A 14,725-nucleotide genomic window follows, 5' to 3' on the forward strand; every position below is an offset into this window, starting at 1 on the left:
TGGGATCTGTTTCGTTAGCGTATTCACAGTTTTTGTGAAAATACTATCTAAATAAATAAGAATTTAGCAGTATGGGAGGTGCAAGTTTGTCTATAGTTTATTTCCAGACAGAAGGTTTCAAATTTATTGGAAAGAGATTTCTGCAGTGACTGACCAGTACTGCCCCACATTCCCTGCAATCCTTATGACAGACAGACTGCCTGCCTCACATTAATTCACTTCACACTATTTCTATCGATCCACAGTCGGTTCCCTAGTCTCTTTGCACACATTGCCTGTCTGGCTGCCTACATCCACATCAGCACATATACACAAAGGCCACAGAAAGATAACCTTTTGCTTTCCATTAAAGACACAGTAGCCATTTTTTTCTATCTGCAGCACCATCAGACATATAAAATATATCAGAATTTCTATTGCCTGCTGGACAAATCGAGTGCTCAAAGATTTCAAGTACATCCAGTGTTATATTCTAGAAAACAATCATTTTCACATTTTAAGAAAAGATGTTGCTCTGACCGAAAAAGATGTGTCTGTGTGTGTGTGTGTGTGTGTGTGGTGCTGGGTGGGGGAAAGGAAACCTGGAATTATAGTGTGTGTGTGTGTGTGTGCGCGCGCGCATACACACACACACGGGGTGGGGGGAGTCCTTTCAAAATGCATTTCGATTTGAAGAACCAACATTACATACAGACCAATTTGACCCTCTTGTAGCTATAATGAAAATAGCATTTTCTAAGGTTCACACAGGACCCCAACATTTCACCACATCAATGATTAGGCAGAATACAATGGTGCAGTAACTTTAAGAACTGTGCGTACAAGGAAATTCAGATGGCATGAACAGATTAACATCCATGCTTAAAAATATCTCTTCTTGCAAAAACGAAAGAAAACAAAACACAAAACCCCTAACAAATGATAACAGGGGAAAATGATGATATATACACTTATTGCCCCTCCCCCTGACAACGCTGTGAATGCTGATTTTGGGTTTCAGGAGTAATATATATATATATCTGCCTTAAGAGACAGTGTCCAAATTCCTGAGTCAAAATCCATGAATTACCATCCCAGCCAGAAAACAAGACTGCCCTATGAAATACTATGGATGAAAATCTAGAAGGAACTGAATCAGCCAGTGTTCATGATGCAAATCACCAAATGTTCACAAGGGAGGATTTCCCCTTCCCCGAGGCTGACAAGTAACCTTCCCAGTCATTTCCAAGCCACTGGAACCATACAGATACTGCCGACGCAGCAGCTTAATTGGACTATTTGCAGAAAACAAATATGGTGCCAGCACGAAAGGCCACGGATGACACCGTCACAAGTAACAGCAGTAATAAGAACCAGGGGGATAGAAGAGGACACTGGGGCTATGCACAAGAAGACGGAGGTACCCAAATCTTACTCTGCTGCACTAGGCAGAGTCCTGCCAGAAATCCAGCTTGCCAGCAAGCTTTCATCTTTCTCCCCAACATGCTGCTTTCCTTGTGGACAGAGAAAGGCAGCTATCAAATGTGTAGAAGTAGAATAAGGATCTTTTGTCTGTCGGACACAAAGACATATCACCGTGCTATGTTGATGGTGACATACTGGAATAAGGGACGCAGGTGGCGCTGTGGTCTAAACCACTGAGCCTCTTGGGCTTGATGATCAGAATGTCGGCGGTTTGAATCCCCACGACGGGGTGAGCTCCTGTTGCTTGGTCCCAGCTCCTGCCAACCTAGCAGTTCAAAAGCACGCCAGTGCAAGTAGATAAATAGGTTCCACTGCGGCGGGAAGGTAAACGGCATATCCGTGCGTTCTGGTTTCCATTACAGTGTTCTGTCGCGCCAGGAGCAGTTTAGTCCTGCTGGCCACATGATCCGGAAAGCTGTCTACAGAAAATGCCGGCTCCCTCGGCCTGAAAGCAAGATGAGCGCTGTAACCCCATAGTTGCTTTTAACTGGACTTAACTGTCCACGGGTCCTTTGCCTTTTTTTACCTTACTGGAATATAGCAGCACTTTTTTAAAAAAGGGGGTACTCAAGGGCACACAGTGCCAGCGCCTGTTTTGTTTTTTGTTTAAAAGTGTGACACTTACTGTAACAACTTCATGGTGAGGGTACCTATTTTTCTAGAAAGAAAGCAATGCGTACATGCGTTTGCAAAGAAAAACCGATCATAACTGAACTAAAGCATAATCTAAATGCACAGATGAATTATCATAAAATTGCCACGTATTTGAACTGGGCACACCGAATAATATCTCACATCATCTGCTTATTGGAATTTAACATGATACTTTGCAAAGGGCACAACCCGAAGCGTGTCTACTCAGAAGGAAACCCCACTGAATTAAATGAGATTTACTCCCAGGAAACTGCACACAGAATTACAACTTATAACGTTTGGTTTTTGTTGAGCCGTGGAACCCTGCCAATAATTCATTATCAACTTTTATAAATGTATTTATTGCCTCCATTAAAAAAAAATCTTTTGTTTCATTCTATCCAGCAACATAGGGACGCAGGTGGCGCTGTGGGTTAAAGCCTCAGCGCCTAGGACTTGCCGATCGAAAGGTCGGCGGTTCGAATCCCTGCGGCGGGGTGCGCTCCCGCTGCTCGGTCCCAGCGCCTGCCAACCTAGCAGTTCGAAAGCACCTCCGGGTGCAAGTAGATAAATAGGGACCGCTTACCAGCGGGAAGGTAAACGGCGTTTCCGTGTGCGGCTCTGGCTCGCCAGAGCAGTGATGTCACGCTGGCCACGTGACCCGGAAGTGTCTCCGGACAGCGCTGGCCCCTGGCCTCTTAAGTGAGATGGGCGCACAACCCCAGAGTCTGTCAAGACTGGCCCGTATGGGCAGGGGTACCTTTACCTTTACCTATCCAGCAACATGGGCTTTCCATCTCTCTTCTCCCTCCCCCTCCCCCCCCCCGAGGTGCCCTTTTAATTCAAAAAGAGAATGGAATAATATATGGCATAATTCAATGATTTTGGAGTTGACTGCGCAAGAGGCGACTGCACACAATCTATGCCCATGATAAGCAGGATGCAAGAGTTGTACAGCTGTTTTGGAAGAGAGAGAAAATGTGTTTTAGGTGGAAGAGACGGATACTGCTCACCATCAGGACTAAAGCAGCTACAAAAAGCGTATCACCCTAGCTCCCACCCAAAGAACCTTTTAAAGAATTAAACCTTTAAAATAAAAACAAAGGAGAAGCAAAGAAAAACATGTTCAAGTCCCAAACCATCCCACTCGGTTTTTCCTGTATGTTCTGCTTATTACCAAAACGGTAGGGAAGGATTGGGAGTGCATTTCTATGAGAGCTCATCTGGCCCTGCTGTTCATCTTTCACCTAAAGTCATAATCCTCTCACTATGACATCACAGCAGGCTATACGAGAAGTTAAAAGGAAAGTATAAAATTATATACAATCCGAATTTCTCCTAAAGGGGATGACTGTAACTTCTCAATAGACTAATGTGCTTAGTTAGGGGCCGGGATCCAATTATTAATGTGATTACAATTCCTTCTATGCGGATCCACTCATCTGATTCAAAAGCAATATATTTCTGTGGTTTGACGGGGTGTCCAGATACCCACCCATTTCTCCTCTAAAGAGCTGGGGAAAATCTGCCCAAAACGTAGCAATTGTGCTACGAGGGAAGATGGAGCAGGTAAAGGTGATGTCGGCACCACATAAACAAAAAGCCTGTGTGGCGTAGTGGTTAGATAGGGCTGCCATATGTCTGGATTTCCCCAGACATCACCAGGATTTCAAGGGCGGAATTGACATCTAGGGGGGAATTCTGAAAGGCAGCGCTTTGTCCTGGGTTTCTGAAATATGGCAACTCTAGGTCAGGGCATTGGACTAGGATGGGAGGGGGCAGGATTCAAATCCCCACTCAGCACAAATATGGGGAATGCCCCATATTTGATCATCCATATTTGATCAGTCTTGAATCACAAGACAGAGAAACCAGTAGGAGAACACTTCAATCTCCCAGGACATTCTATACAAGATCTCAAAGTAGCTGTTCTATTACAAAGGAATTTCAGAAATAGACTGGAAAGAGAAGCTGCTGAATTGCAACTTATTACCAAACTTAAAACCATGGAGAGACCTGGTCTGAACAAAGACATTGGATTCTTATCTCATTATACATGACAAAGCCATTTTTCACCTTCTCACCCCTTGCTTTTTCCTGTAAGACCTATTGCAGTCGTTAAGAGTCGTCAACAGGCTCATCACAGCTATCTGCCAATCACCCAATCCCACCACCCTTCTGAGTAATACCCCTCCCCACCTTCTCACTATATAGAAGGGTCTGGTGACTTCTGTTTCAGTGTATCTGAAGGAGTGTGCATGCACACGAAAGCTCATACCAAGAACTAACTTAGTTGGTCTTTAAGGTGCTACTGGAAGGAATTTTTTTATTTTGTTTTGATCAGTCTTGATCATCCTTGCCATACTGATACAACCACTGACTTGCAAATAAGTCTTCACCAACATCATTAATGGGAGAAAGGGAAAACAGTATGAATTTAACCCTCTAGAAGTTGAAGAGGACACAAGGTATTTCATGCTGAAGAGCCTCAACCCTCTTTTCTGGTATCAGAAAATTTTCTGGTATCTGCAATTTCCTTCATTAAAGGCTGCCGTCTACCCCTCAAAACTTCCAAGGGAAGTTTTGCTCAGCATTTGAAATTCACTAGGTAACAGGCACATTTTGCACCTGGCTCTCGGCCACTTGAGACCAGTGGTTTCTCGCCCATCTGGAGGTGCATGCCTTGGGATCCATGGATCTTGGCTGTTTTCACACACCAGCAACACATCCTGCAGAATTCTCTCTGTTTATATTCATCTGCACAATCAGAATGAATGTCAGGAACCAAAAAGGTCGTATTTAAAAATACAGCTTTCGAGTGGTCTGGCCCCAACACTGCAACTCGGCATTCCGTTTTGGCGGCTGTAACCCTGGTTTAACACTGCCTATGCTGCTTGTTTTGTACCAGGAGAAGAACCTGAAGGGATATCAGAGACTGAAACTGCCCCCTTCCAGCTACAATAGTATACAGTGATACCTCGGATTACGTACTTAATTCATTTCAGAGGTCCGTTCTTAACATGAAACTGTTCTTAACCTGAAGCACCACTTTAGCTAATGGGGCCTCCTGCTGCTGCTGCGCCACCAGAGCACGATTTCTGTTCTTATCCTGAAGCAAAGTTCTTAACCTGAAGCACTATTTCTAGGTTAGCGGAGTCTGTAACCTGAAGCGTATGTAACCTGAAGCGTATGTAACCTGAGGTACAACTGTATTGCTCTTCCCCCCTAGTCATGTGTATTGCGAGCTTCTAAGCTGAAGAACATTCATAACCATAAACAGTCATTTTGATACTATACTATATTATTATACTACACTGAAATGTTTAAATGTTTCTTCAATTGTCCTTGAATCTTCCTGCAACACTTGTCATCTTCTCTTGCCACACCAGAGCGGTGTACCACACCCTTTGAGAACCACTGCTCTATGTAGTCATCTTCTTCAAGCTGTGGGGACACTACAGTCTGAAAAGAGACCTGGACTTTTTCTGTTTCTCAGCATTTCTAGAAATCTCCAAATCAATACTAAGTTTTGTACCAATTTTAAATGCTCATTTTCCTCTGTATTTTAATTTTCTGTAGCATCAAAATGTGTTCGTGTTATTTCATGTTGCCTTCCACCAGTGGTTCTTCTGTGTGTATGTATGCGCCTCCTCCAAATCCTATATTGTCTTGATATGGACATATCAAAGTTGACTTCCAACACTCATAGATGGAAAAAAACTAAATCTGGATCTCACTGCTCTGTCAATGCATGCATATATTTATGCCAGCGATGCCAATTATGATGGTTTGTTGGAAGAGAACCCATGAACTGCCACATGTTCTTTGCAGTCTTAAGACATATGGATTTGTAAAGGAGCTAAAAGATGACAAACTGCTCTTAAACTGCAGAAGAAACACAGTGATTACTGTATATGAAAATGTAATGCTTCTAAAAGCAAAATATAGTTACATCAGTACATTACACTGATTAAATCTCAGTGTTTGTTTTATATATTCATAGCCAACAAATGGATTTTAAAAGGTACAAGTGTTGAACTAATTGAAGAAGCAATCACTTCATACAGCCAGGGCTTTTAGAGAATTAAGTTGTAAACATAAACTATGAAAAATGTGAGTAAGAGAGCTTACTAGACCACAGAATTGCTACAATAAATGTTAAATGAGTAAGGTATTTGGCAGGTGAAAAATTGCAGGGAAAGGCAGGCAGGCGTACAAAGAACATAGCTGGATTTTACATTCCTTTATGAAAATCCTTAACAGCTCATCCAATATTTAAGATTTGTGTGCATCAGTAGATTTGCTGGAGAAACAAATGCACATATTAGCTCTGATTTCTAGTAGTATATTGAATGCTTTCAGTTAACAGTGCAAGCCTATAAGAGTCTACTCAGAAGTAAGCCTCGGTTTCCGTTATTCTCAGGTAAATTGGGTACAGGATTGTAGTCTGAAATATATAAAATCGCTAAGGTGCTAGATCAGTGGGATATGCACAGACTCCTTAAGGGTTGAGCTTTACAGCCTAATCCAACACAAGTGTTTCAGATGCAGCCCGTCATCTGTAATGCAACTCTATGCATATTCGCTTGGAAATAAATTGCACTGCGTACAACTAGATTAGGATTGCAGCCCTAACACTGCAGTTATTGAGTAATGATAATTACTACCAGGTGTGTAATCAACAGTATCATTATGTATTTATTTATATACCACTCGACGTCAACCTGAGCTTCCAAGAGCTTTACAAAGTACAAAATATACAGTGTATCATGAATAATAGGTAATTCATCCCGAGTGCCTAGATTTATAGCCAGCACCATTATCTCTAATAGTTAAGGGACTTGTAGTTTAGTAATGATACTAAGTTTTGACAATGGAATGGAAAAAAAACGAAATGACAGCTGCTCTTGCTTTGAACTCTGACCCTCCAGAGCTGCATCCGAAACTTCTCCAATTCAGGATCTAGACCCAGAAAGCAAGGAAGAAGAAACTTCCTCCATCAGAAAACATGGCTTAACTTGTTCCAGTGGGGGGGGGGGGGACTCCCCTTACAAAAACAGGACACAGTAATGAAAGTCAGAGCGGCAATCAACTACCATTGCACCAGGTCATCATTCCTTCCCTTCTTCACCTGCTTTAATCAGCAACAGACCAAGAGAAGAACCCTACTAATCTGGGAATGATTCTGTGCAAAACCTTAAATTATTCCTCTAGCGGCATCCATCCTGCATACCAAATAAGGCAAAAGAGTCGTTGGCAAAGGCAAGAATACAAAAAAGGGCGAGATCAGGATCCAGGAAAACCTGTGCAAAAGTACGTGAAAAGCACTTGCACCCAAATTGCTTCTCCACCAGACCCAAGGGAGTGCAGAAGAGGAGAAACTATTCCCTTTCAGCAGGACCTTTTCCATCTCGTTCGATGCTGCCCTACAAGGCTCCTCGGTATGCACAGGGTATGCACAGAGGGAACTCTGCATCACAGCCTTATAACACCGTCAAATTCTGACACACATATACACAAATTAAGCAAACTTGTGCAAAGTTGCCCAAACTGCATAACCTGGCTTTTAAAAAGTATCTTATTATTAATCAGTTGAAATCAGAAGCGAGAAAACATTACGTTACCCTAGAATCAGTCATCTTGATAATCACCCACCAAATTTTCTTTCATTTCCTACTTTAATAATAATAATAATAATTTACCGTTTAACCCATTGAATTCTTACAGCTGCATAAAGCATTTGTCCACTTTCAAAAGCCAGAGCACTTGGTCACAGGGAGGCAACAGGTCCACTTAGCATATTTGTTTGTATATATAAAACTGCTTCTTAAAAGAAGGACAAATGGTGGACATAGGAACTGCAGGATTCATTATAGCACATGTGCAAGGGAGTCTATATTCATAAGGACCAGGTAAGTAATTTGGGAGGTGCTAACTGATCCATCTAACCTATCCAAATCAAACCTCTCCATTCTTAAAAAAATCACTGGAAGGACAGATCCTGAAGCTGAGGCTCCAATACTTTGGCCACCTCGTGAGAAGAGAAGACTCCCTGAAAAGACCCTGATGCTGGGAAAGATGGAGGGTACAAGGAGAAAGGGATGACAGAGGACGAGATGGTTGGACAGTGTTTGCGAAGCTACCAGCATGAGTTTGATGAAACTGCGGGAAGCAGTGGAAGACAGGAGTGCCTGGCGTGCTCTGGTCCATGGGGCCACGAAGAGTCGGACACGACTAAATGACTAAACAACAACAACTGATCCATCCGTAACATCAGAGGAGTAAGTGGTTGGTAGCACCATTTTACCTGCTTAGGCAGGTGCATCGGCTGTGACTCTACATGCACAGGAAGAGAATGTCCTGGTAACCTTTTGTTTGGCAGTGCCTTTTACAGGGTATACTATCTTTGAAGATGGTCTGAAAAGTTAGAATACGGTTGCGTAATTGCCGCCTGAGGTCACATGTTACAATACTTGGCCACCTTTCCAGGTTGTTTCCAGGCTCAATCCGAAGTGCTGCCTCTGATCTTTAAAGCTCTACACAGCCAGAGACTGCGGTACCTGGAAGATGGCATCTTCCAACAAGCACAGACCTGGACCCTTCCATCCTTGTTGGAGTCAAGTCCTTGTTGGCCCCTAGGGTTGCCATAGTTCAAAAAGTGAAAAGCCAGGCACAAAAGTTGTTGAGTTTCCTGCTCCCCCCCCCCCCCAAAAAAAAAGTTGCTGAGCTTTCTTTGCAAGAAGAAAAAGATGAGGAAGTTGTTTTTGAGCCATGAGTGAAGAGTGTCCTTCCATCAGTGATATCCAAGTTATGGAATACTTTGTCCTAGGAAGGCCCACCCGGCAGCTACTCTGATGGCTTCCTGCACATCAGGTGAAGCCCCATTTACTTCCCCAGGGTCTTTTAAATCTTGCTGTAGCTTTGTAAGTTTGCTCTGAGCTATGCTGTTCTCATAATCTGTTCTGGCAATATGACCTTGTCTTGATTTTAATTTGGACTTGTTTTAATACCATGTTATATTTAATCAATGCTTATTTTATTATAATTGTTTTAACCTGTTTTTTATTTTAAATCTTTTAAATCTTTAAATCTTTTAAATCTTTAAAATCTTTAAAAAGAATTTGTGAGCTGACATGATAAATGTGTGCATATCCAGTTTTTAGTTGGTTGACTAGTTTCGTTCTGTTCAATTTTGCAATTCTGTTTGTCTATGATTTACATTGCATTGTGGATTTTAAGTTTTGATGCAGACTGCCCCGAAATCCACCTTTGGATGGTGGTGCAGTTTATAAATTCTTAAAATAAATAGTGTACCATAAATCAATGCCTAACACATGCTATATACATGGGCATAGTCTGCAGCAAACCAAACTTGGACAGATATATATTTTAAAAGCTTCCTAGACACTTGCTTTATTGCAGAAATGTGTTCCCGTATTCTTGCACTGTGTTTTGTAAAGCTCTTTATTTCCATTAGCATTAAAAAAAAACTCAGTTCTTCAGCAAATCAGAAAGAGACTAATGGCACAAATCAATACCATACTCTTCAGTACAACTAATATTAGGGCATTTTCTACAACAGCCCTCACTAATACTGCTAGCAATAAGGTGCTATCCACCTATTTTTTATTTGTAAGTGCAACAGGAAAAAAGAACAGTCAACAAAAACATGAACTCCCCCCCAAAAAAAAAAAATAATTAATGAACTTTCTTATGAGGCAAGCCTTGCCATGCAATGGCTTGGGTTTATTTCTTTATTTCTTTATTTTATTTTCTCAAAACACCATATTCTAGAATTCAACCTTGAATAACACAGATTTGGCAAATATCCTACTGAATTTTAATTGCAAACCAATTAAACCAGGCATGACCAAACTTGGCCCTCCAGCTATTTTGGGACTACAATTCCCATCATCCCTGACCACTGGTCCTGTTAGCTAGGGGTGATGGGAGTTGTAGTCCCAAAACAGCTGGAGGGCCAAGTTTGGCCATGCCTGAATTAAACAAAGCCAGTTATACCTTTTTAACTTGCACTTAAATTATCTCAAAAAAAAAGTAATGAGGAAAAAACATTTACATCTGGAAAAAGTTGTAAACACTGACAGTGAGAAACTTTTAGGCTCAACAGAGATGTCATGACTGTCACGTCCCTGTCCTAAAACACAATGACAAGCGGCTCTTCCTTGAGCATAAGGAAGAGAACTGGATTTGGGCTAATAATGGTGCAGCTCAGCATCAAGTAGTGGGCCGAGAAGTAATGACTCCAAGGTACACAAGAAGGACAAGAGATGTAGGACTGAAGAGGAGCAATGAAGATGTCCCAACAGTTACCGTACCTTGCTGCCCAAGCTTTTAAGGACAAGGCAGGGTGAGATCACTCGCAAGACACTCTTCACCTTCCAGGAGGGCTGCATGTTCAAACATGCTCTCCACCTGGGCAGAGGTGTCTAATTCTATCTACAGACATGGCACCTGCATCTTGACAACAGGACTGTGCCCTGCCCTGACTCCGCCCCCTACTCCTGCTCAGTCCCTCCCACTGGCTGGCTGAAGTCCCCGTCCCCACCCCACCTTGCTGGAGGAGCAATGGAGAGAGCTGGCAGATCTCCTCCAGAGTCACAGGGAGAGGACTTCCACACCTGGGTGCCAATCTTCAAGCCCCTGCTCTGCTTTTTCTCCTTCCTCCTCCTCTTCCACCTCGGGCTGCCAAACCATGCCAGATCCTGACAGAACCGAGGGACCAATGACAAATCAGGGAGCCATCAACAAATCATGTTTAAGGAAGCTTAACTCAGCAAACTGCCCCCTGTCATTTGAAACATCAGCCAAAAAACAGAATTCTGGGAATCTATCTATAATGAATTAAAAAAAATTCTCAAATATACGTTTGTTAAAAAACCTGAAACCTTCCTGCTGGGGATAATTGGCAAAGATATTAAAGAAGAAGATAGAACCCTTCTTCAATACGCAACAGCGGCCGCTAGAACCCTCATAGCACAGTATTGGAAAACAGCAAAAACCCCAACATTAAAGGAGTGGCAATTTAAATTAATGGATTACTTAGAATTGGCAAAATTGACACAGAAAATAAGAAATCAAAAAAGTACAAAATTTAGTAATGAATGGGATAAATTTAGAATATATATGGAAATAGAGACAAGGGGAAAATCAAAATGTTAATCAGAAATATAGATGTATTTAAAAAAAAAATCACAGTAGGCATGAGATAACGCTTACTACGTTATAAATTTTATTTTGGAATAGATACAGCAGAAAGATAATTAAGATAACATTATCCGAAATCGAGATAAAGGGAAGTCGATCAATGTTGTTGTAAAATTAATGTTGTGTTGTTTTAAGTTGTAAAATTAATGTTGTGTTGTTAAAGTTGTGTTGTTTATGTTGTACGTATTTTATGTTCTTTTTCTTTTCTTTTTTTCTTTTCTTTTTATGTTTATTTCATTTACTTTTGTCTGTTGTATGTCTGTGAAATATAGTTATGCAAAACTTAATAAATATATATATATAAAAAAAATGAAACATCAGCCAAAAAACAGAAATAATAGTTTGCTTGAAATGGTTTTTTCAAATCATACCTTGTGCTACCTATGGTTTGGTGTAATAATATCCCTCTACTTCCAGAGGGTGGGATGCAGATGGCACTGCGGTCTAAACCACTGAGCCTAGGGCTTGCCGATTGGAAGGTCAGCGGTTCGAATCCCCGCGATGGGGTGAGCTCCCGTTGCTAGGGTCCCAGCTCCTGCCAACCTAGCAGTTTGAAAATATGCCAAAAGGTGCAAGTAGATAAATAGGTACCGCTCCGGCGGGAAGGTAAACAGCGTTTCCGTGCGCTGCTCTGGTATCACCAGAAACGCCTTGGTCATGCTGGCCACATGACCCGGAAAAACTATCTGCAGACAAACGTCGGCTCCCTCAGCAAGTAAAGTGAGATGAGCGCTGCAACCCCAGAGTCGTTTGCGACTGGACTTAACTGTCAGGGGTCCTTTAGCTTTTTTTTTTTTTTTTTTACTTCCAGAGGCAGCTGTACGATGGCATAGTACATAGCATATTATTCCAAGATGGGCAAAAGCCCTTTTGCAAATATTGGCTGTGTTTGTTTTGGGTTGTATGATACTTTTTTTTCTATTAAAGAAGCAAACATAATGCACAGGATCTAGAAGGATGGAATAGAAATTGATATACAAAAAAGATGCCACTAATAGAGATTATGCAGGGGTTATTGAGTTTTTCATTCATGAAATATAATGCTATCTTTTTGGTTTCTTGGGCTCTCTCCTACTGCTGTATTTGATCACCTGTTTTCATGGCTCATGACAGGGCCTGCAGCGCACCTTAGGTATTGGCAGCTAATGTGGTGCCTTCCAGTTGTTGCTGGACTACAACTCCCATCATTCATGCTGCCTGGGGCCAATGAGAATTGTAACCCAACAACACCTGTGGAGAAAGCACCTTTAAAAATGTGTTTAGTAGAACAGTGTTTGATTTAGATGCAATTTATGTGTATGAGATTAATGGGTTAAAGTTGTAATAGGAAGCATCCTTCCTTGGTGGTTGAGAGTTGGCTGTTGTTTAGTGACATGGGCTTGGTCTGGGAAAACTGGGTTATTTTAAATACTGAGGTAGAGGATTGCAAAATTACACTTTTTATTAGTTTGTGGGTAGAAACTCTTGGTCACTCACAGAAAAAAATGTTCTGGGGGGGGGAGAGAGAGAATTCTGTATCGCATGTATGTGATTGGTTGAAGGACGGGCTAGCTTGGACATAAATAGGCATATTTTACTATTTTGGGGAAAAACCACAGAAAAGAAGATGAAGAAGACAAAGAAGGGGACCAGCTGAAAAGGAGAATCATTCCTATCTCGTAACCTAAATACCATAGTTTATTGCCACATTCAAACACCACCAAAGTATTGTCCATGTACCTTGTATGTAATTATTTAATACAAATAATGCTGGGGTTAAACTTAAGGCCAAAAGACTGAGTGTTATTTTTTTACTGACATTTGTTCTTGGAAACAGCACAGAGTATCTCCATGTAAATCTAGATTATATATCCCATTTAGATTTAACAAGATCATTATGTATCTTTCAAAAAAAAATCAATTGGCATTTAACACACAAAACACTCTCAACAAAAGGAAATTCAATTCCGTTGGGCAAAACGTTTCTCGTTGTCATCAAAATGTCTGCTATATTAGAAATAAGCAAATTCCTGCTCACCAATAAAATGAACTAAATGATCTAGCTTGGGTTGAAACTGCTGCACCAAAGAACAGACTTCATTATATTTGGATGAAATTTGACTGGTGCGATACAACCGGTCTGATATGGCAACCAATACAGCCCAATTCGAGGTAGATCAGGATGGTATATAAACAATATAAATTTGAAATATTGAATTAATTCAAGGACAAATGTCTTGTCATATTCGTACAGTTGTCACTGAAGGACTTGTTTACTTTGCCCCAGACTTTCAACATCCCTATATCCAATGCTGACATCTGAGAAAGAGATCTATGTCAAGACCTGAAATCTAGCTTCCCCTTTGAAATATACTGGTTTCCATTGTTCCTTGAAATGTCTTCTCTTAAATCCACATTTTTAAGCACATTTGGATTAGAAAGAAAATACTCACGTGAGATAACACTGTCCATGTACTGTGGCAAATATGGAGCCCACATGTCGATTGTCTCCTTCCTCCCTGCCTGCTCAATTCTTCTCAATTCTGCTAACAGCAAGGCCTGGGCAGCTTCTCGCACCTACAAACCCGAAGGAAGACACATGTTTGCAAAAGGACTCCATAATGTTCACGTAAAGGTACAGGTAAAGGGACCCCTGACCATTAGGTCCAGTCGTGGCCGACTCTAGGGTTGCGGCGCTCATCTTGCTTTATTGGCTGAGGGAGCCAGCATACAGCTTCCGGGTCATGTGGCCAGCATGACTAAGCCGCTTCTGGCGAACCAGAGCAGCGCACGGAAACGCCATTTACCTTCCCGCCCGAGCAGTACCTATTTATCTACTTGCACTTTGAGGTGCTTTCAAACTGCTAGGTTGGCAGGAGCAGGGACCGAGCAACGGGAGCTCACCCCATCGCAGGGATTCAAACTGCCGACCTTCTGATCAGCAAGCCCTAGGCTCTGTGGTTTAACCCACAGCACCACCCGCACAGACGTTAAGGAACCTTTTCTAGCACCCTCTCCCACACGAGGAATCACAGAGTGATTTTCAAAACACTGCAAAACAACTTATTGTATGAGAAAACAACCACGAAACTATTAAAATTATTCATCGATTATAAAACCATCATAGATATGGTTTATCACATTCTAAGTCCTTCCGTATTCTGGACTTCAATAATCAACTGGACAGGAAACAGCTGTTTTAACCTAGCACTGGAATTTTGTTAAGAGCTGGTGTGCTTTATCTCCCAGGGGAAAGAATTCAACGGTCAGGGTGCTATCACAGTGAAGACTTGATCCCATGGCACCTCCTGCCATGCAACAGCTGATGGTGGCAGGTCAAGAAGTTTCCCCCTAACCCAAGCTGGCCAATCTCAAAGTCCAAGTCAGATGATATGGGGGAGAGGGAACACTCCTACCGGTGAAA

The 14,725-nt window shown here is 41.8% G+C and overlaps 1 protein-coding gene across 1 annotated transcript in view; it reads right to left on the reverse strand.

The window, feature by feature from the left end:
* WDR7 (WD repeat domain 7) overlaps positions 1-14,725 on the reverse strand; it is a 226,909-nt gene that overhangs the window by 154,279 nt on the left and 57,905 nt on the right. Inside the window, exon 19 of the mRNA XM_079994680.1 lies at positions 13,755-13,878. Within this exon, the coding sequence (XP_079850806.1) occupies positions 13,755-13,878 (124 nt within the window). The remainder of the gene's footprint in view (positions 1-13,754; positions 13,879-14,725) is intronic.

Source organism: Podarcis cretensis, assembly GCF_951804945.1.
Source record: "Podarcis cretensis genome assembly, chromosome: 11".
In the NCBI taxonomy this organism is placed as follows: Eukaryota; Metazoa; Chordata; class Lepidosauria; order Squamata; family Lacertidae; genus Podarcis; species Podarcis cretensis.